The 22,201-nt window shown below is 39.9% G+C and overlaps 1 protein-coding gene across 2 annotated transcripts in view; it reads right to left on the bottom strand.

Annotated features, from left to right (window-relative positions):
• Positions 1-22,201, bottom strand: part of LOC119720116 (ras-specific guanine nucleotide-releasing factor RalGPS1-like) — a 48,448-nt gene that overhangs the window by 14,422 nt on the left and 11,825 nt on the right. For both annotated transcript variants that reach the window (XM_038189664.1, XM_038189666.1), the window contains exons 2-10: positions 20,362-20,676; positions 19,028-19,132; positions 12,046-12,153; positions 11,168-11,218; positions 4,927-5,010; positions 3,562-3,651; positions 2,864-2,956; positions 1,901-2,024; positions 479-561 (exon numbers count right to left, since the gene is read on the bottom strand). In XM_038189664.1, coding sequence (XP_038045592.1) covers positions 479-561; positions 1,901-2,024; positions 2,864-2,956; positions 3,562-3,651; positions 4,927-5,010; positions 11,168-11,218; positions 12,046-12,153; positions 19,028-19,129 — 735 coding nt within the window. In that variant the 5' untranslated portion in view covers positions 19,130-19,132; positions 20,362-20,676. The remainder of the gene's footprint in view (positions 1-478; positions 562-1,900; positions 2,025-2,863; positions 2,957-3,561; positions 3,652-4,926; positions 5,011-11,167; positions 11,219-12,045; positions 12,154-19,027; positions 19,133-20,361; positions 20,677-22,201) is intronic.

Here is a 22,201-nt window from a genome sequence, read left to right as displayed (position 1 = left end):
CTGAGCTACTGCAGTCATTTGTTGCATTCCGTAAAACTTTCACAAAAGAAGAGTACAATATTGCTGATACTGACCAGCTGGGGGCACTCACTTTGTTATCAGAGGACTCTCATTGTTCTCTGTGGCATGTATTGGAGTGCCTGTCCAGTTACCCTTGAAATGACATGGCAGATATTGGAGGGCCATGCAAAAAAACATAGGAGATTTTCTTGAGGCACATATTGGCATGCGTTGGAGGGTCTAGTAGGGTAAGGGTTAATTAAAGAGGAGTAGAAAGTTGCACAAAATATGCTCCTAAAAAAAAATCATTTGATGGTCCTTTAACCGAACCTTCTGTAGAATACAGAAGTCAGCACTCTTCACTCTGACTGACCTTACGTGACCTCTGATTAACCTAGAGTGACCTCTGACTGACCTAGAGTGACCTCTGACTGACCTAGAGTGACCTCTGACTGACCTACAATGACCTCTGACTGACCTTAATTGACCTCCTTTCGCTCTCGATGCCGCCAGTACTTGGATGAGCTACATCTATGAATATGAGATCTTGGAGGTACAATCCTGTGGACATGAACACAGATTTGACACAAGTGTAAGATGATACAAAATTAAATGAAGAGCCACAAAATAAAATTTAATAATAGTGCAAGTAAAACTTGCGCGATCCTCCTGGCGTCCTGCCAGTTTCATGTACAGGCAGTTAGTAAGGACAATTTTCAGTGACGGCCTTGATTGTCCACCCGGCAGGTACCAGTTCTCAGTTGAATGGGGAGTTTGGGTTGAATGGAGAGTTTGGGTGAGACACCGGACTAACAAATGTTATTAGTATCTCTCCAGAGACCTCGTAAATATCCATATTGGAAAGGATTTTTTGACATCGGCCATCTCTCCACACACCACCTTTCAAGTATGGTTGAGATTGATGACTGAACTTTGCAGTGAAATGGAACAAACACACACATACAGGTACGCACATGCACACCGGCGCACAGAAGGGATACGCGATCGCAATGTCCCCCTGTCTGGCTTGAAAGCCAGGGGGATAAAAACTCGGTCTAGACTATAGACTCCGTGCACAAGTACCCCCTCAACAGTTACAAAGGGAGAGTTGGGGGGACCACTGGGAGGGACATTCAAACGCTGCCCATCGGACCTGACGCTCACGCAAAGATGCTTTGGGTTTGTTCACATTCAGAATAAAATAATTCCAGCGTACTTCACGTTGAGTTCACGCCATAATTCCCGCTACACTTCGCGCATGAAAATAATTCCTGCGTACTTCACGTTGACTTCACGCCATAATTCGCGCTACACTTCGCGAATAATTCCTGCGTACTTCACGTTGACTTCGCGCCATAATTCGCGCTACACTTCGCGAATAATTCCTGCGTACTTCACGTTGACTTCGCGCCATAATTCGCGCTACACTTCGCCAATAATTCCTGCGTACTTCATGTTGACTTCGCACCATAATTCGTGCTACACTTTGCGAATAATTCCTGCGTACTTCACGTTGACTTCGCCATAATTCGCGCTACACTTCGCGAATAATTCCTGTGTACTTCACGTTGACTTCGCACCATAATTCGCGCTACACTTCGCGAATAATTCCTGCGTACTTCACGTTGACTTTGCGCCATAATTCGCGCTACACTTCGCGCATGAAAATAATTCCTGCGTACTTCACGTTGACTTCGTGCCATAATTCGCACTACACTTCGCGCATGAAAATAATTCCTGCGTACTTCACGTTGACTTCGCGCCATAATTCGCGCTACACTTCGCACATGAACCACTGCAAGCACAAACAGTACACAAACGTGGTAAGTCCTTCCCACTTGGCCTCTCAATGCGCACTTTTTGATAAAGCTTCAGAGACGTCCAATGTTCGAGTTCTCACCTAGGTAGGGTATACAGGGCAGTCTAACGTTATCCATGTGCTCGCGTAGTCTCTGCCGATTGTCGTCCTCGGACATGAGGTCTGCTAGCTTCTCACACGTGGACCGCTCTTTCTTGTGGAGGAGCTGTACCCAGAGAAATATACAAGAACATTTGACGAGCGAAACTTTTATCTCAAAGTTGACACTGAGGGGGGACAGAGTTATCACATTTCACCCACAAACATGAGTGTTTCATTATCTTCAGTAAAATACTGAAAGGATTTAGTCAATAAACAAGTAAAATTACAACGACTTTATAAGTTTTAGGTAAAACTTAATTTTTGAACTACCTAAAGTTAAAAGGTTCAGAGAAGACTTTGAGAAAAGAACAAGGTGCAATGCCAAATATAATTTTTATCAAACCAAAATAAAATGATTTCCAGAAATATCTTGTCTCTCTCTTGTAACACAAATCGCTGTAAACACTCTGACCCCCACTTGAAAAATATTCAAAAACAAATCCAATAGTCCGACAAAAAGACTGTTTACAAAATTAATATGCCTGTTTTACTAAAACCAAAATATGGCCAGTTAAACTTGCGCGATCCCCTAGCAAGGTGACAGTATAAATTAGTAATCAACATTTTCAGTGTACCTCACCAAAATTAACATGACCTCTTTGACACCTAAATTATCTTTGACCTCAAATGTCTCGAGTCATCTGAAGTACCCTTATCCAAAGACTATTGTCACCAAGTTAGGTTGAGATTGAAGTCTGACTTTTCATATGACAGTACTAAACAGCTAACCTAACCAAAATGGAACAAACGGACACAGACAGACAGACGGACACACAGAGGGACACACAGAAGGCATACACTATCGCTAAATCCCCCTTCCTGGTTTACAAGCCGAGGGGATAAAAATTACCGTAAAATTTTGAATCAGTCAAGAGGGAAGGGCAAATTGTGGAGTTGACTTACGTTCCATGTTTTACTTAGTCTGAAGATAGGTGCGCTGTGTAGCGCTGAAATGACGGCCATGAGTGAATGGTAGTTGTTCAGCTCAAATAGTTTCTGAAATCAGACAAAAAGAGCAAATGTGAGTTTATTTAAAATAGTTAGGAGTAACGACTGGCAAATACACATGTATGGAAATGGTTATTTTAAAATTAATTTGGTAATGAAACCAAGGATTCCTCAAAGCACCCCAGGCACTGTAGCTCACAAGCCTGACAAAACCAGGGGAGAGAAGACAATGAGAAGAATTTACAGTTTTAGAGGTGGGAGGAAAACCCCAGAAGAATATTCTGAGGAAAACCCACGGAATCAGGTAGGGACTGAAAACCCAATCCACATATTGACTCAGGCGGGATTCGAACCTGGGTCAAAGAGGTGGAAGGCGAGGAAAGTACCGCTACGCCAACCTGACTCCAGGGACATTTGAACGCATTGCCGACAATGCCAGACGCTCACACTATGACTTTTGGGTACACTCAGAACAATATCAATCATACGTATGCTCACGCGGTGTGTACAGTCCACAGGCTTCTCGAAAGTGGTAAAAAGCGCCCTCCGTTGTTTGCGCGAGGGCACAAATGCGTGTGTTACTGTTGACTATAGCAAAGTACTTTGGAAGTGGTCTTACTTTAAAAATGATGAACGCTGAAGGAGAATCTTACCTTTGCAATTTTGACAAACTGTCCCAAGATTTCAGCCCTAATTTTCAGCGTCTGCCCGGCGAGGATTTCATGAACGACCCAGAAACTAACCTGGAGGACACAGAAAATTGAAATTGCTTAGGGAAAAACGTATTAACATTTAATACCGCATTAAACCAGACAATGTATTCCTAATTGAGCTGGACCAAAAGTCTCAGTTTAGGACATTAGTTATACTCAGTGAGCGACTCAGTTAGTGACTCAGTGAGCGACTCAATTTGTGGATCAGCCAGTGACTGAGTGAGCAACTCAGCAAGTGACTCAGTTTGTGAATTAGTGATTCAGACAGTGACTCAGTTTGAGAATCAGTCAGTGACTCAGTGAGCATTTTGTTAGTGAATCAGTCAGTGACTCAGTGAGCAACTTGCTAGTAAATCAGTAAGTGACTCAGTGAGTGACTCAGCGAGTGACTCAGTGTGCGCCTCAGTTTGTGAATTAGTCAGTGACTCAGACAGTGACTCAGTTTGTGAATCAGTCAGTGACTCAGTGAGCATTTTGTTAGTGAATCAGTCAGTGACTCAGTGAGCGACTTGCTAATAAATCGGTAAGTGACTCAGTGAGTTTCTCAGTGAGCGACTCAGCGAGTGACTCAGTGTGCGCCTCAGTTTGTGAATTAGTCAGTGACTCAGTTTGTGAATCAGTCAGTGACTCAGTGAGCATTTTGTTAGTGAATCAGTCAGTGACTCAGTGAGCGACTTGCTAATAAATCGGTAAGTGACTCAGTGAGTGACTCAGTGAGCGACTCAGCGAGTGACTCAGTGTGCGCCTCAGTTTGTGAATTAGTCAGTGACTCAGTTTGTGAATCAGTCAGTGACTCAGTGAGCGTTTTGTTAGTGAATCAGTCAGTGACTCAGTGAGCGACTCAGTTTGTGAAATAGTGAGTGACTCAGTTTGTGAATCAGTCAGTGACTTGGTGAGTATTTCATTAGTGAATCAGTGACTCAGTGAGCGACTCAGTTAGTGAAGCAGTCAGAGACTCAGTGAGCGACTTGTTAGTGAATCAGTCAGTGACTCAGTGAGTGACTCAGTTAAGCAGTCAGAGACTCAGTGAGCGACTCAGTTTGTGAATCAGTACGTAACTCAGTAGGGCGACTCGTAAGTGAATCAGTCAGTGACTCAGTTAGTGAATGAATCAGTTACTCAGTGAGCGACTCAGTGAATCAGTCCATGATTCAGGTCAGTAACTCATTTTGTGACTCAGTTTCTCGGGGAGTCAGACAGTTACTCTGTCAGTCAGTAACTCAGTTACTCAGTTAGTCAATAACTCAGTCAGAGGACAGCAACCCAGTCAAATGTCCCTATTGCTGAATGTCAACTTGAGCTTACATGATTAAATCTGCGAGTGAAGGCGACGATGTTGGGACACAGGTTGTTCTTGTCTTTGCCTGACCAAGCACAGCTGCTTAGCTCCTGAAACGGGAAAAGATCAAAAACAAGGAGTGAAACAAGGAATATCCAAAGGTTTGTATCAAAGTCAGCCTCCTCAAGATGGGCAGAGCATACTGTCTGAAATGTTCAGTTTTTGATCAGTCGTCCTCAGAAAAACATAATCTGAAAAAAAGAGACTGTATTTCACAATGCAACTGCTAATTTTTTATTTTTTTTTCAATCTAATAACATTTATTTCCATGAAAAGCAAAAAAGAATTCAATTAAACATGAGAACAAGTGGAGATTTTTCATTAACAGTGAGCAACGCAATAAAATTGGGGCCTGATCAGATTTGGAATTCCTTTTGATTCTGCTACCGGTACGTGAAATAAATCTACCCAGAGCATAAATATTCCATCTCTGAAAGATCAACTCTTTGACGGCAAGGGCCAGATGCACTTTTTTTCACACGTCATTCCCAGGATGCAGAGGGATTGTGATAAAATAGAAATTCCAGATGCTTTTCATGCGCGGTCATAAATAAAAATTTCTCAGATTTAAATTTACGCCCCAGTTCTGGCAGATTTATAGCCAATGCAAGGCTTTTCACAAGTTGACATGAGGTTACTGGCATTGGTAAAATAAATTAATTAAGTAGGCAAAATGTGCATGTAGATAGATCTATACATGTACACAACACATCAAAATGAATAAATTTATACCATTAGAAATTTTCAGAGTGGGATTTGCTATTCAGTTTTCGGCAAGAAAAGGTCCGAGACTCCTAGTCTGTTATCTCCTTGACCAAATGTTAGGCCTACTAGATGATGGATATCGTTTCGGTTAGCGGTAACACCATGTGGTAATAACTACTGCTTAGAAGATATTAGTTCTGAAAAGAACTTGTCCTGCTTATTATCAACTTTGCTAAGTAGTTTTTTGTTCTGATAAGAACAGTCCTGCTGTAAGTTCTAAACGAACTTGTCTTTGGTCTCGAATTTTCGACTAGCCTGCTCTAGTCATCGTCAGGAGACTGAAGATAGTTGGAGATGCTACTCCTTAAAGTAGGATTTGTTAGGATTGGGAGTGCTTGCTGGGCATGCCCTGCTCGCTCGGGTGTGTCAGTTGGTTGTGAGCCTTGGGCATTGTGTTGAGGGATGCCCGCTGAGCGTTCCTGCTCGCTTGACTGTGTCAGTTGGCTGTGAGCCTTGGGCATTGTGTTGAGGGATGCCCGCTGAGCGTCCTGCTCGCTCGACTGTGTCAGTTGGCTGTGAGCCTTGGGCATTGTGTTGAGGGATGCCCGCTGAGCGTCCTGCTCGCTCAGGTGTGTCAGTTGGCTGTGAGCCACGAGTGTTGCAACTTGGAATAACTGAATGCCATATGTGGCTTATGAAGTAGCCGATATCTTGTGGGACAGTGTCATGTTTGTGGATCTCAATAGCTTCTCTGATACAACGGGTGTATGTATAAGATGAATAAGATAGATGATGGATGTATAAGATTCGAAAAAAAATACATTTTCACAAAAGCTCTGTCCCGGTTTAATTATAACTAACTGACTGACTGATAAAGTAACTTGATACAGCTGTGCCTTGACTGTCGGTGATGGATAGACCAGCTGTGCACACAACTTGTCTGCTTTTTGTCTGACTGAATTTGACAAGTCATAGTGCTGGCTTAAAAAAAATGATCTGACTGTTGGTGACTAGCCTGTGTAAAAGGCATGGTAGGGGAAGTGGATGGAATTTTTGACTGTCTATGACTGTTTAAACAAAGAGGTCATAAATGGTCAAACTTATCTTCCTCACCTCCTGGCATACTGTGTACAAACCAATGGGGGTCTTGACCAATATTGACCCAGGTAATAACAAGGCTGACAATGCATGTTTCCATAGGAGAGTTTTAATGTACCGGTATTTTAATTGGATCTTAAATAACTTGAGGGTTTATTGCTCAATATGCAAGGCGCACTAGATCAATTTTACTTGGAAAACGCGCGGCGGAAATGTCATTATTATTATTGTTATTGGGTAGATGAAATTGGGTAGATGTCGGCAATACAGTGTTTACGTTACAGTGATACGATGCAACTGTACCCTCCACCCCAAATCTCACAAAGTATATCCACGTACTTATAAAGGCGGGATATGTTGCACGTTCGCAGCCAATACACCAGATTACATATGGGTTACTCCATGAAGTTCGGGCAAAAAGTGTGACATTGGGTCAAAGTTCCCAAATGTTGATCTGAATATTGTTTTTGATAGCTCAACTACTATATTTTTAGGAAATAGTATGCTTTTTCCCCAAAACATAAAACTGAATTTGTGGTTGATCGTTATATTCATGATGGGAAATTCAAAATACCTATGCTACATGGACACCAAATCTAAACAATTGCTCTGAACATTTTTTAATGGGTTAGGTTATTTGTCAGTTTTCTTGTTGTTTAAGATTAACTTTTAGGGTATAATCAAAGGAAAAAACAAATGGTTCAGCAGATGCTCAAAAAAAGTTGATACAACCCATTGTAAATTGAGGCTTTTTGTTTAATTTTGACAAAATTGTGCTTGTTTGGAAAAAGTAACCAAATCAGCTAGAAGAGATCTAAAATAGCATTTATGAGTAAAAGTTTGACTTAAATGACACAGTCAGTGAACCACCTTTCTAAAATGATGTTCAAAATGTATGCCTTTGCTCGTCGTGCTGAGCAATATGGCTGACAATGTGTCAATTTTAGCTATGCTACATGGACACCGTGTCCTGTAGCATAGGTAGAAAACAGCACAATTTATCCAGTAATTAACTGAAAATTAAACAAAAAATGGCTAAATCATGTTTTATGGCAGTGGACATGCAAACCGAATACAGAAGCTGAATTTTGGATACATAATTTGGATGTATGTATGAATTATAGAGTGTGGAACAATACCTATGCTACATGGACACCGTGTCCTATTTATCAATTTTCACTTTAGAGGAGCAAACCCTTATGTAAAATAGAGTTCATCTGTATCTGATTGTTATTAATTTATTGTAATTAACCACTCTCTTGGTTCTAACATTAAAAAAATAATGTGTCTACAATCATAGCTTCACAACTAAAGGAATACTCTCTTACCTATGCTACATTTTCTACCTATATGCTACATCTGGACACCACGCTATATTTTGGAAGATAAATCTTCATTGCTGAAGAACAATTTTGCAAAGCATGTTTTATTTTGAATATCCATCCAATTACTATTTATCAAAGGTTAAGATGTGTCAGTATGTGTGGAGGTATTTCAGCTTGAGGGGTTTCTTTAGTTTGAAAATACCGATGCTACATGGACACCATTTCAAAAAATGATACTTTTTCTTCTTGCATCTTATAAACAGCAGGAAGTTTGGAGAATTCAACTTTTTAAAAACTCAACTTGGAGTGAGTTGCACATATTAAAATCAAAATCTTTCAGATACAGTGTACTGTATGGAGATAGCAAGCCTTAGTACCTATGCTACAGGACACAAAAAGTGTGGACACCAAATGTAGCATAGGTAACAGAATTTTCACATGCATGTAATATCAACACGAGCAGCTTTTGTACAATTTTATGCATAGATATGGGTGAATATGACTTTAATCTAATAGTAAATTGCTTAAAAGGATTGATCAGTTGGCATTTTTGCAACAAAACAACAACAATAAAAACACATGTTTCTGTTAATTTAAATGTCACACTTTTTACTGACATTTTTAGTGGTTTTTGCACACATTTTGCCCAATAAAAATTATTTGAGGGCAGATACAGTCCTAGTTTGATTTTATTTTTAAAAGTAACATCATATCCTTTGAGGAAAATGTTATTTTGAAGGATTTGAAAGAATAATTTTTTTACAAATTGATAACAAAGAGAGTGATTTCAGCATTATCAGCTATTATTCCAACTTCATGGAGTAACCCATATACAATGCCCATGGGTAAACTTTTAACAAATTACTGGCACCGCTTGCCTGTACTGAGAACCCAATCAACGGTTCACAAATAACAGAAACAAAGTGCTGCAGGGCTTTCGTTCACACTTTCACAGACCTGGGTAATTAGGCGGGCCAAATTGTTATTGCGAGGGAACACTGCTATACCAAAGGTCAAAGTCGTTCGTGTAGCTTATCCTCCGGCATTTTGGCTTTCGAATCACAAGTTGAAAAAAAAAGTCAGATAGGCGAAGGAAAAGTCAGAATCTATCAAAAAGTATTTATTTGTTTATTTGAGCTGCTTTGAGTGTTTTAACCCTCCTACTGTTTTAACAGTCACAGACAGTCAAAACTTCCATCCACTTCCCTTGACATGCCTTTTACACAGGCTAATCACGAACAGTCGGATAATATTTCAAGCAAGCACTGTGACTAGTCAAATTCAGTCAACAGACAAAAGCTGGAAACTGGTGAGCACAGCTGTCTTATCCATCACCTACAGTCAAAGCATAACTGTATCAAGTTGCATAAACAGTCATAGCCAGTCAATCCTACTCTACGTACAGAGCTCTTAACCATTAAAAACACGGCCACTTTACTCATTTTGACTGAAAGGACAACTTTGCAGAGGATGGTTAAAGACATCATTTGCTTTTGCTGTAATTTTCAGAAATGGATGGAATTGGGGGGTTGGAAATATATAGCAAATATAGTTACACTGACTTTTTTGAGGTTTTGGGTTAGAAAATGCTATAAAAACCAAGAAAAACAATCATTTTCCTGTAGTCTGGTTCCCTGACTCCATATAAGAAGAAACAGAGCAGTGTACATACATTGGGGAATTGTAAGGTCAGGGAACCAGTCTAGCTGGCTTGTACCCGTTCATAGGTGTGTAATCGATTGCAAACAAGTGCGATGGTCAATTGGGGCCAGTATTTGAAAAAAAAAGCCAGTTTTTTCCAACGCTGGTCGGCCGACCAGCGTTGGAAATTGATACAAAAATACCACTTTTCTTGAAAATGACAGTTTACCAGGTGCCATGATTTCACAGGATGCATAAGATAGTATTATTAATTTAATACAGTCCATTATTATTTCATAATAATTTGGTAGTTATGTTTGTTGAGATTTGCAAATGTTGAATATTACCACTAAGAGGAAACGTATTATTGATTGTAGCACTGTTGCTCCTTTGTATCAACATAAAGCAGGATTCTTTCACGGGAAAAAATATTTGACCTTTTTCACGTTCGAATTACATGTTGAAAGGGAAAGAAATGCTGAATTTTGTACTGCGCATTTCCTGGTTGCAACTCTTTCAAAGGATTTGATTTTCCCAGTGTAACAGTTAATAAGTACAACACAATGACTTTGGAAAGTGAACATAGATGCAGAACAACATCACAAACACTGAAGAATGTCTTGAAGATATTGTGACATCAATTTTATAGAAACTGGACACAGCGTTTGTGCATGGTGTCATTTTCAATGCTGGGTACGGACAATTCTTTTGTTTTCCATAAATGATGTACCGGTATAGTGCATAAGAAAGTGTGATAATCTGCACTCATTTTTGAAATCATAATTATGCCACACTTTTCCTAACTGCTGTAAAACTTTTGAATATTTACTCATCATACATGTAAATTAAATAACATAATAATAAAATTACCGGGAATGGGACATTAGGAAGACTTCCCCATAGACTTGTGCGCAAAATTTTTTTAAACTTAAATGTGCCCTAACCCAATATTCCCTTGTCCTTTTTCCACAAATTTCGGTATCTTTACTGACCACGAGCAACAAATATAACCTAACTGCGACAACAAAATTTTGCCTTTAAAGGGGGGTTGTGCCATTAGGGAGACAGTTATGTGTCTCCCTAATGACCGGTGTCTCCCTATTATGGAAGAAGTTACGATAACGTGTCTCCTTAATCAGTTAATGGTACAGTTAGTAATATAACCGTATTTATAAAGCGCTTTTCCAAGGGATAAATGTGTAAAGCGCTGGGGGAGAATGCAACCAAAGACAGGTAAATAAAGTATATGAACATATGAGACCCATTATGTAGCACCTTTTTGGTATGTGCTGCTGCGCATATTGCTGCACAATTCCACGAGCCAATCGAATTAAATACAAATTGGTCATTGTAGTCGGAGAAAATGGGGGAAGGAAGAATATAACACCCCCTCCCAATTTTTTTTTTTTTCAAAGACAGCACTTTTCGTTTAACTCACCTCTGGGGTAATGGATTTGAAGACGGGCAGATCCATTAGCGTTATCTGGTTCTGAAATGAAATAACACAATCATTGGACTTTAACACAAAGGAAAACCCAAAGAATTGATTTGCTAATTAAAAAAAGTAACTTAGGACACTTACATACGTGTACGTATTTTGAAATGCCTAAAAGCTAGGGGTTGTGTATCGGATCCAGGTACCCGAGTACCCGACCACAGATGTCAGGAACCGGTTCCAGATTATGGGATCGGGTACCCGTACTAAACCAACTTTACAAATTACTTAGTATTTTTCTCAGACTATGAAAAGAAAAAGGTTTTGAATGCCACTGATGGGGAAAAACAAAACAAACACCACATTGATGTGCATTTCAACACGACAAAAGACGCTCATGGAAGTTGCAGATTAAGCTCTTTCGACAAGTTCCGGGATTTTGAATTTTGGGGTTGGGTTTCTTTTACGGGTACCCAGGTATCCGTGATTTACTTCAAACGGGTACCCGGATCCCGTACTAACCATAAATGCACACCACTACCAAAACCTTGTTAGCAACACGTCACCCATGTATAGAAACTCACAGGCATTCTGTCCTAGGCCGAGTGTCTTTCCTTTGTCTTTTCCTTTGAGTAACATTTTCTCAATCATTTAATCAGCAAGTTTTTGGTAATTTCACTTCACCCGCATTTGATCAATCTCTATATATTTGTATGAAAATGTAACAGCCTGTGGCTACATCCGAAATTTCTTGACTACGGCTTGCAAATTTTACAGATGTGGCTATGGAACCGGTTCTAGCCACTTCCCATAGATTTGTGTGTAACGGCTAGCTGTAGCCATTTCATTCGGACACAGCCTCCGACAGTGAGCATACTTACAGCTAGGTCATCTGGCATGACCCTGAGCACGTCAAACACCACGGCGTCATACGTCTTGAGTCTAGGTAACGTCCATCGCCCGCTGTCTGCTGCTTCTCGCCCGCTCAACTGCAGATAAACAAAAAAACAAGACATGGCAAATTAAAGCAGGTCCCAGAGTGTACGAAATTCTATTGGATCGATTCAGAATGGACTTCTCTGGAAGTATTTCACGTGTGGACGTACGCAGCATAACGCACATGTATATATTATGTACATAAATTGAAGGTTGTCACAACTCTCTCTGTTTTTAGTTTACGATGGGCGGGATCGGAGGATCTGAGCTAACGTTGTGCATCAGGTCAGGTTGACCAGGCCAAACCGATCCGAAACATTAAAGATTTAAACCGAATCTGAACTGAAGCCTATCTTAACTCCCCAAATCCGACCCAGCCTGACAAAAAGTCAAGCAAAAACAGACCCCAACCGACACGGGAAAAAAAAAAAAAAAATTCCTGAATATCTGGCTTGGGCAACTGTGTCTGCTGTTTGTGCCTGAACTTACCCTACCTGCATCGCGAGAAAATCGTCATCTCTCTGTAAAGAATCATATCGTACGGTACGATGAAAACTCATAACGTGGCCTACTGGTGGGCCTACACATTATAGACTGTGCGTGATAGACTGCAAACAGCATGCACATTCACGCAGTGGGTTGACGTTAGTCGTACCAAGCACAGTAACTCTTTTTCCCGATTTAATGTCGGGTTTTCCACAAGATGGCTTAATACCAACCTGACCCGAAAAATCGCAAACGCAAAACCAAAACCGACCCGACCCGACTGAAATGATGGACAAACCGACCCGACCTGACCCGAAGTCAGTTTGGGGTCCAGGTCGGTTTCGGGTTGGGTTGCACAACATTAATCTGTGTTATTGACCTATCGCCGTTTGCGAGTTAGCCACGCCCCTTAGACAACCCTAAGTTTTGTTTGTCTTAAGCCCGGTTCATACTCCACGCGAATGCGAAGCGAATTTGACGTCATGAAGCATTCGCTGCGAAATTCGCCTGAGTTGAAATATGTTTAACTTTTACGAATTCGCAGCGTGAATACTTGCCATGACGTCACAAATTCGTGTTCGCTTTCGCTTTCGCGCCGAGTATGAACCGGGCTTTTGATTTTGCGCGTTCAGCGTCCATTTGTATGTAATTGGACAATATTTCACAAGCTGCGTTGACGCGATTCTAACGCGATTGGTCAATTGGTCATCACACTGCTCTACTGACTGATTGTGCCTTCATCAGTCAATTGTCTGCTGCCATCAGTCGATCACTTTTTCTTTCTAATTCGCAGCTCTGGAGGATTGTTGTTAAATGAAGGAAAGTAAATTCTCCGATTGCCTGCCGGATCAACCGATCGCAAAAATGTATTTCTGCTCAATAGAGCCACAGCATACATATTTTACTGCATTATTACTTTAGCATTACCATTGTCTGTGCATCTAACTGATCCTGAATGATTACAGCATCTGTCCTTGCGATACCCGTACTGCAAGTCTTCGACTGTTTTGTACAAGTGAAAGTATGCATACCATGGCCGATATCTTCCGGCAGGTCTTAAACAAAATGCGGGTGGGTGTGTACAAGCGGTAGTCTTTTATGCCGCTGTCAAAACAGGACCATGTCAATTCCGACCTATTACATTGTATGTTTACACATGGAGGAATAAAGATATGCGCATTACATAACTTCTGTTAGCGCAATCATGGAGGAAGAAACATGCTGGATATTGGCCTGATGTAGCAAACACTCATTTACATGTAACAGTACTTTCTGTGGCAGTGGCTGTGTGCATATGTAAGCTGGAGGTGAACTGATTATTAGGAACACAACAGGAAGAGAAATTCTTGGATTATCTCGCAATATAATCCAATCAACAGTAAAGAGTGACCCTGGAAAACTGACATACATCTTGTGTATACATACATGTACATGTCGGTACACTGTGTACGTGCGGAAGTGCAAGAATGCAAAAAGCAAGCAAATGTATACTATTAGACTGCCGTTGATATTTTGATGCATTACCCTCGTGATATTTAAACAGTCACAGACAAATTTTCATCCACTTTCCCTGCTACACTTTTAACAGATTATATGTCAAGCAAGTACTGTGACTAGTGAATTCAGTCAACAGACCATGAACAGACAAAGCAGGCAAGTTGCGGGCACAGCTGGCTTATCAATTACCCACAGCCAAAGCAAAGCTGTATCGAGTTTTAACTAAAACTCAACACACATTGGCCAATTCGGTTTTTTTTTTGAAAATCAGTATTCCAAGCCAAATTTGTTTTTGAGTATCATGTACATGTACCCACATGAAAATGTACGAGTATTGGCACTTGTATGTATAGTAGGCTACACTCCTTGTAGCTGGATCAACACTTATGAATTGGAAAATTCCAAATCATTTGAAACTGTTGTACACATTTAAAAAAAAAAAAAAACCCAAAGTTTAACCATGTCAGGCATGAAAATGAATTTCAATGAAACAACAGGAAACTTGGGCAGAAACAGGAAAAAGATTTGGAATCAGTCAAAAAATCCCCCAAACAGGCTCAAAATAAATAAAGCGCGGAAATCTGGGCATAAAAAACACAGGAATTCCTGTTTAAACAGGAAGATTCTCATGCCTGCCATGTAACGTAAACATGCGTGAGAAAAACAATGCTTCATTGCCACTAAAAAAATGTTTGCACTGTACATGTACAATTTACATAATGTACATGTACCCTTGGGGAAAAAGTCCTACACTGCTCACTAGTAAAATTATTTTCTTACAAAAAATTCCAAATAATACACCTGTACATGCATCAGAAAATAATTCTTGATTCCAAAAATATCTGTGTCTCCCTCCTCAGAAAAAAAATTCAACAGAGTGAGACAAGAAATTTTTTCTTGAAATTAGACCTTTTCTGAGTTTTAAGAAAACCATTTTTAGCAGTCGGTGTACAATGTATATGCCAAGCAAGAACAAGGTGTATGCTCGGAGGTAGGATACATGCAATGCACATGTACCGTACATGTGTACACCTTAAAAGCATAAAAAATTGTAACATTAAAAAAAATATTGAAAACTCACACACATCAGCAAGTTGATCATACTTCTATAAAAGCTAAGAATGACGACAACGCATAGTCAGGAATTGCAACTTGCGACACGGTAAGTTTGAGCTTGGATCTTTCAGCAAGTCGACCGCCCGGCCACTCCTTTGTATGGTTAAAAATACTTCGTGCAACTCCCAAATTGTTGTGAGGGTGGGAGGATATGGACGTTTTAGGGGAGGAAGTTGCGTATTAGTAATTCTCCTCGCTAAAACCTTGAGTAAGTCAAAAGCCGGTCAGACGAGACTGTTTCTATTTTCTCTCGTGGATTTAATCTCCGAAAAAAAGAAGTCAAAAGCGGGTCAGACGCGACTGTTCTTATTTTCTCTCGCGGATTTAATCTCCGCACGTTTCAGTGAGGTAGTTCACTGAAATACTGAAGAGGTTCCGAACATTTTAGTAAGTGTATAAAATTAAATTATATCCCAGGATGTTTTCACTATTGGGGTTGAGAACATTACTTTACGGGCAATTCAAGCATTATGTAATGTCCGTTACAGAGAGCTCAAGGAATAAACTTGAATTTTTTTTCAGATCTTTAAGGGAATGTACATCATTGGCTTTTGCTGTAATTTTCAGAAATGAACTACTTGAGGGGCTAGTATAGTAGGTCAAATATTGTTACACTGACATGTTTGAAGTTTTGTGTTCGAAAATGCTGGAAAAACCAAGAAAAACGCAAATGTTCAAGTAGTGTGGCTCCCTGACTCCACTACGGATAAAACGGATCAATTTATAGATGCCGGAAAATTGTAAGGTAAGGGAATCAGTGTAGCTGGCCTCCACCCGTTCATGAACATGTTACCAAATAGCAAACAAAATTTGGACTGAAAAAAAAATGGTAAATTTGAAGCAGAAGTTGAAAAATAGTTAGGTTTTTCCAACGGTGATCGGCCGACCACTGTTGGAAATGTATACAAAAATGCCAATTTCTTGAAAATGACTTCACATCAGGAGCCATAATTTTACAGGATGCTTTTGACTGTCATTTACCAACATCCAAGTATTGGTATTTCGTAAAAACTTGATATTTTTATTTTTCGATGTTTGCAAATGTTGTATATTCCCTTTAAACATCCATCATCTTAGTAATGGTCACGGAGATTACAGACTAGGAGTTTTGGATCATTTCTCTGAATCATTCATTAGATATCATGGTTAATTGGCTCTGTCATGAATATAACACTTCCTTTCATAGCACTGCAGGTAATGTGTATATGCCAAAGCCACCAGAGCATTTTCAAATGCACAGAGATTCCATTTTCCAAACACATATTTTTGAGCTGTGTAGCACTTGCAATGTGATGTTTATGCGTCCTTCCTGTTCAACGGTGACTTTTGGCCCATTTAGATTGTTTGTTTTGGATCCTGTTACAAGATCTCAACAACTGCAAATCTGAGGTGAAACTCAGCCAGTAGTGAAAGGAACAAATTATAGTCGTATTGCCGTCTATAATAAAGTTCACAAAAATTTTGTTTTTCCCCACAGGGATCTTGATTGCACTCTGATTTAATATAAAGTCTTTTTCATAATCGATTAATTTAATTTTGATGCAATGTAAAGATATCCATTTGTACAACGTGTGTCAATAAAAATGGCGAGGTCAATCCAGAAATATTAAAAATACTAGCACTCGCTTTTTGCACAACTCTGAAGGGGTAGTAAATACTGAACACAATGTTCTTGATCCCATCTCATTTGGAAACCCCAGTCCAGAGATACAGCTAATTAAATGAAAGGACTTGAATTCCAAGTTGGGCCGCTTGGTATCTAATGAAAGGCATTCACATACCAAAGTCCAGAGATACAGCTAATTAAATGAAAGGACTTGAATTCCAAGTTGGGCCGCTTGGTATCTAATGAAAGGCATTCACATACCAAGAAGTTGTGTGAATGACTTTAATTAGATACCAGGTAATCTAAAAAGTGGCCCAAACAGATCTTGAGTCTTTACAAGCTATGCCGTGACTTTTAAACAAAAGGTCCGAATCACACAGAACAATAATCCTGTCAAGAGTAAAGAAACACTCTATCATCTCCTGGTAATTTTTTTCCAAAAAAGAAAGAAAAAGATTTTGTTTCCTATTAAAGGGAATGTACAACATTTGCTTTTGCTGCAATTTTCAGAAATAAATGGATTTGGAGGATTAGCATGTTATACAAATATTGTTAAAATGTTTTTTTTCATGTTTTGGGCTTGTAGATGTTGGAAAAACCAAGAAAACCAATCATGTTCTTGAAGTCTTGTTCCCTGACCCCACTTAAGATGAAACGGAGCAATTTATAGACTTTGGGGAATTGTAAGGTCAGAGAATCAGTCTAGCAGACTTGTACCCCTTCACATGTGTGTAATCAATTGCAAAGAAAATGCGGAATAACTAATTATGAAAATCTAGAGCAGTTTTCTTAAAAAAAAGCCAGTTTTCTCCAACGCTGGTCGGCCGACCAGCGTTGGAAAAAATACCATTTTTCTTGAGAATGATGGCACACCAGGAGCCACGATTTTACAGGATGCTTTAGACTGTCATTCCCTAACAATCCAGTAAGGTATTTCGTGATAATTTGATAATTTCGTTTTGTGATGTTTGCAAATGTTGTATCTTCCCTTTAAATAAAAGGTTGTTTGACTGTTACCTGTTGGTTGACAAGGTTGATTTCTAAAAACCAAACTTGACCAGATTGTTGTACATACATGTACTGATTCCCTCAAGGACGCAAACCTACAGTTTTCGTACTGCATTGCTACATAAACAGGTACAGGACATGACTGATATTATCCTTGCATCATGGAATATTACACTGATCTCATCAAAATGAGAGCAGATTCATTGACAGTCAACGGCCATCAGCATTTTTCTCTTTCACGAAAATTAGCACAGAATGTGCAGGTATTGTTAACTGTGCGTACATGTACATTGTATGTTCTTGCAGATACGTAATACACTATCTGTGTGTATCATGGCCTTCGTACGATGAAATGTGAAAATGGGATCCAAAAATTCCCTGTTCTGTTAACGAATGCACTGGGCCCCCTTTCACAGTTCTGCTAACCACAGAATCCGTGCTTACGGTACGATCACCATTTTGTGTTAACAGCACTAACATAACATAACCATTATGCGCTAACCCTTTAAGCACAGAATCAAATAGTTATAAGATGTGCATTTCTAAGCCAAAATTCCTTGCTAACTAGTGACGTATGTTTGCTGTTAAAGCTATAGTCCATCATTTGCAGCCATCCGAAAAAGTAACTGGCGTATTATTGTTGAAAAACATACCCTTGGTTGAAAGATAGTAAGTGGACTAAACTTCCTGTGAAATTATTCTTTCTGGCAAGCTGTCATATTGAAGTAATCAAGGAAAGAAGGCCTTTCCATCTTAAGATGCACCGTAGGAAAATTTAAATTAGTAGTTCATTTTGTTATTTGGCGCAGCGCGCGCAAGCATTGGCACGACGCACAGGCGCGCGCGGTTGCTATAATTCGTCGGATCAGTGCGCGACATCGCGTATACAGTAGCTGCAATTCAAAACAATTCAAAACGTGATTCAGCAACTTTTGATTTGAAATTGAGATCCTAGAATGCTGTTTTTCTCGGAATATACACCTGAAGCTGAGCTGAAACTTCATCAGGTTAGTTGTTCAGTATCCTTTATTAGATTTTTGTTGCTTCAAATGCACAAAATGCACAAATTACAAGTGATGGACTATATCTTAAAGGACGGAATTTTTTGGTACAGTAAGCCATGATTTTTGGCTAACAGTACGCAGCTCTAGCCTTGAAACTGCACCATGCTCTGACAAATCTAGTTCCCTGACTGGCTTTCAGTCACCACTCACCCCTGTCAATGTGGATCCCCTTGATGAGGAGCTCTCCCCTCCATTAGTCAGATCCTCTACCGATGACGCCGACAGTTGCTGCTTGAGGATCTTGTGGTTCATAATCTGCGGAATCAAAAAGAATAAATAAATAACCAAAAAAACAAACTAGGTCTACCAGTACATACAATGTGTTGTTTATGCGTCCTTCCTGTTCAACGGTGACTTTTGGCCCATTTAGATTGTTTGTTTCAGATCCTGTTACAAGATCTCAACAACTGCAAATCTGAGGTGAAACTCAGCCGGCAATGAGAGGAAACAAATTATATTCGCATTGCCATCTATAATAAAAGTCATCCACACAGAGATACTAGTTATAGTGCCATGAACAGGGAAGATTCAGACCAGCTTTGATTTTGTTGTGAACATAGCATACGTATGTACTTTTCCTTTTTGCTTACATTGACTGTACACAGAATTCTGAAAAAGATATCCTACCGGGTAGCTTACAAATACAGTACAGTTATGATGTACAAAGTGTACACATAATTTGTAAGCAACAAATTGTACAATGAAAATCTCTATCCCTTCCCTTTTGCACTCTGTTAGCCCTATGCAACCTCAATCCTCAAAAATCCTCCAGGCCGCTTTGGAGGATTTGGGAGGATTGAGACTGAATGGCCAAACAGTGCCAGTTGATTTTGGAGGATGCACTGTGTCAAGTCGTAGGCTGTATCCAGAGATATGATCCAGCATTGTTTATATTCAGCCATGCATACTTGAGCCCTACATTATGCTTGATATCATCCGCACTGCTTCTGAATTTATGAATGTCATTGACACTACCTTGCACAGTCTAATAAGACTAAGAGTCAGCCTGGTTATTACTTGGGTCAATATTGGTCAAGACCCTCATTGGTTTGTACACAGTAGGCCAGGAGGTGAGGAAGAAATTTTGACCATTGGTGACCTCTTAAATAGTAGTAGGAGGGTTAACAGTGATTGTTGGAGAATTTTGAAGGATTGAGGCAATGGTTACAACAAATTCAAGAAATAACGGATGATTTTGGAGGATTGAGACTGAATCCAACTTGACAATGGTGGCATTTCAGAGGATTTCGCAGGATTGAGGACAGCTCCTAGCCAAATGGGCCTAGGGTTAATAATTAAGATATTTTAAACATTTCAAAGATTTTAAAATGCCAATGCAGGTTCACTGATAGAAGTCTATTGATCATTAAGCGAAGTTATTAAATTTTAGGTGGGAACCTGAAAAATTTCAGACCTTAAAATTTATTAACAAATAAATAAATCATCAAAATAAATATTCACAAAATCAAAAACTGACAACTTACCCTTAATTTTATCTACAAAGCTTGGAGAATTCCTTCGGTGGCTAAACAGTCCATTTCGCTGGTCTCGATGGAATTCCGATAAGTGTTTGGCACAATGTTAACAGCAGTCACATTTTCATCAGGAGATTAAGCAATCCACTGGAATACGGAAACGTCAGCTGTGTGGAGAATATTTCATCCGTTTACATGTACTTCATGCTGCCTGATCAACTGACAACGCACGGGTTGAATTGCTCAGCAGCCACAGAAGGTCGCGGGGAGGTCACGGCTCATGAATAATGTATGAGTCTGTCTAAATGCTGGTTGTGATGGCATCTGGATGAGAGAGAGACAGAAGGAATAAAACCAGACATCAGCATTCAGAGCATTTCTTGAACGTTCCCTTGAGAGTCATAAACAGTACTGCGCAACCTGGGAGCCAGAGGCTCCTTGTGTGAAGGATTCTGTGATGGCCATATTTAGTTGTCAGATTTAAGACTGCCATCTGTCAGAATGTAAGACTGTAAAAGATGCCATTTAAGTAGAAGAACACAAGAATATCATCTTGTACATAATTTAAAAAAAAAATAATTTCTGGTAATGGAACCAATGATTCCTCAAAAGTGCCCTAGGCACTGTGGCTCGCAAGCCTGAAGAAACCTGTAGAGAGATGACAATGAGAAGAAATTACAGTTTTAGAGGTGGGAGGAAAACCGCTGAAGAATATTCTGGGGAAAACCCACTGAATCAGGCAGGGACTGAAAACCCAATCTGCATGTGGGCTAGGGCAGCAAGGGCGGATCCAGGGGGGGGGCCAAAGGGGGCCATGGCCCCCCCCCCCCCAAAACGAAACCAATTTTTTTTTTTTTTTATGTGACATCGCAATAAAGGCAGGCAATGAGTACACCACCATCTTTTCCTCAAAAAAAATTGGTTAAAGTGGTCAGAAATTGCCTCAGATCGCACCACAGAGCATCTAGAATCCAAAAATTTAATAATTTTTTGGACCCACTTTTTTGGGGGACAAAATTTTTTTGGCCCCCCCTAAAATTGTGTTCTGGATCCGCCCTTGCAGGACAGGAGTCGAACCCGGGCCATAGTGGTGGAAGGCGAGGAAAGAACCACCGTGCCTACCTGCAATATATATGTCAACAAGATACATGTACACATATAAGTTGTAACACAAAATTACAAAAAAAATCCATAAAAAAAAATTCCACTAGCAAAATGTAAGAATGTGACTTACGTATGCAAACAGTCTCCCCTAAATAAATAGTCGTGAGAAGGGTGCTATTGTACACTTTTAGTTAATATAGTGTGCCCGATTGTAGGATTTTATCAGCGCTCCCCATTGAAAATATGGCATTAGCCCGCCTCCCCCCCTCCCCCTCCCCCCCCCCCCCCCCCCCCCCCACCAGCCATTGATTTTCGGAGGCCAAAGTGTCTGGATAAAATAACTGGTCTACATTTCAGCACGCCTCCCTGAAAAAAATTATGGATCCAACCTGCTAGGCCCCCCCCCCCCCAAGAAAAGTATAGGCTCTAGAACCGCGCCTGAAGGAATTATGAAACGGCTTGAAAAGGTACAATTGGTGTGTATGTAGTGTAATCTCAGTTGTACGCAACATACACTACATGCATGTTGTACATTTGTAAACATCACACAAGATAATACTACTATTACAGAATCAACTACACGTAAACTGCACTAAATGATAATGCAACATACATGTACATGTAAACAGTCACATACCGGTACATGTTAACATCACACTGATAACTGAATACTACTCACTTATTAACATTACAGAATCAACTACACATAAACTACATAAAATGATAATATGTATGTACATGTACC

This window comes from Patiria miniata, unplaced genomic scaffold, assembly GCF_015706575.1.
Source record: "Patiria miniata isolate m_02_andy unplaced genomic scaffold, ASM1570657v1 HiC_scaffold_9, whole genome shotgun sequence".
Lineage (NCBI taxonomy): Eukaryota > Metazoa > Echinodermata > Asteroidea > Valvatida > Asterinidae > Patiria > Patiria miniata.
Note: the sequence above shows the minus strand (reverse complement) of the source record. Positions and strands in the feature narration are given on the sequence as shown.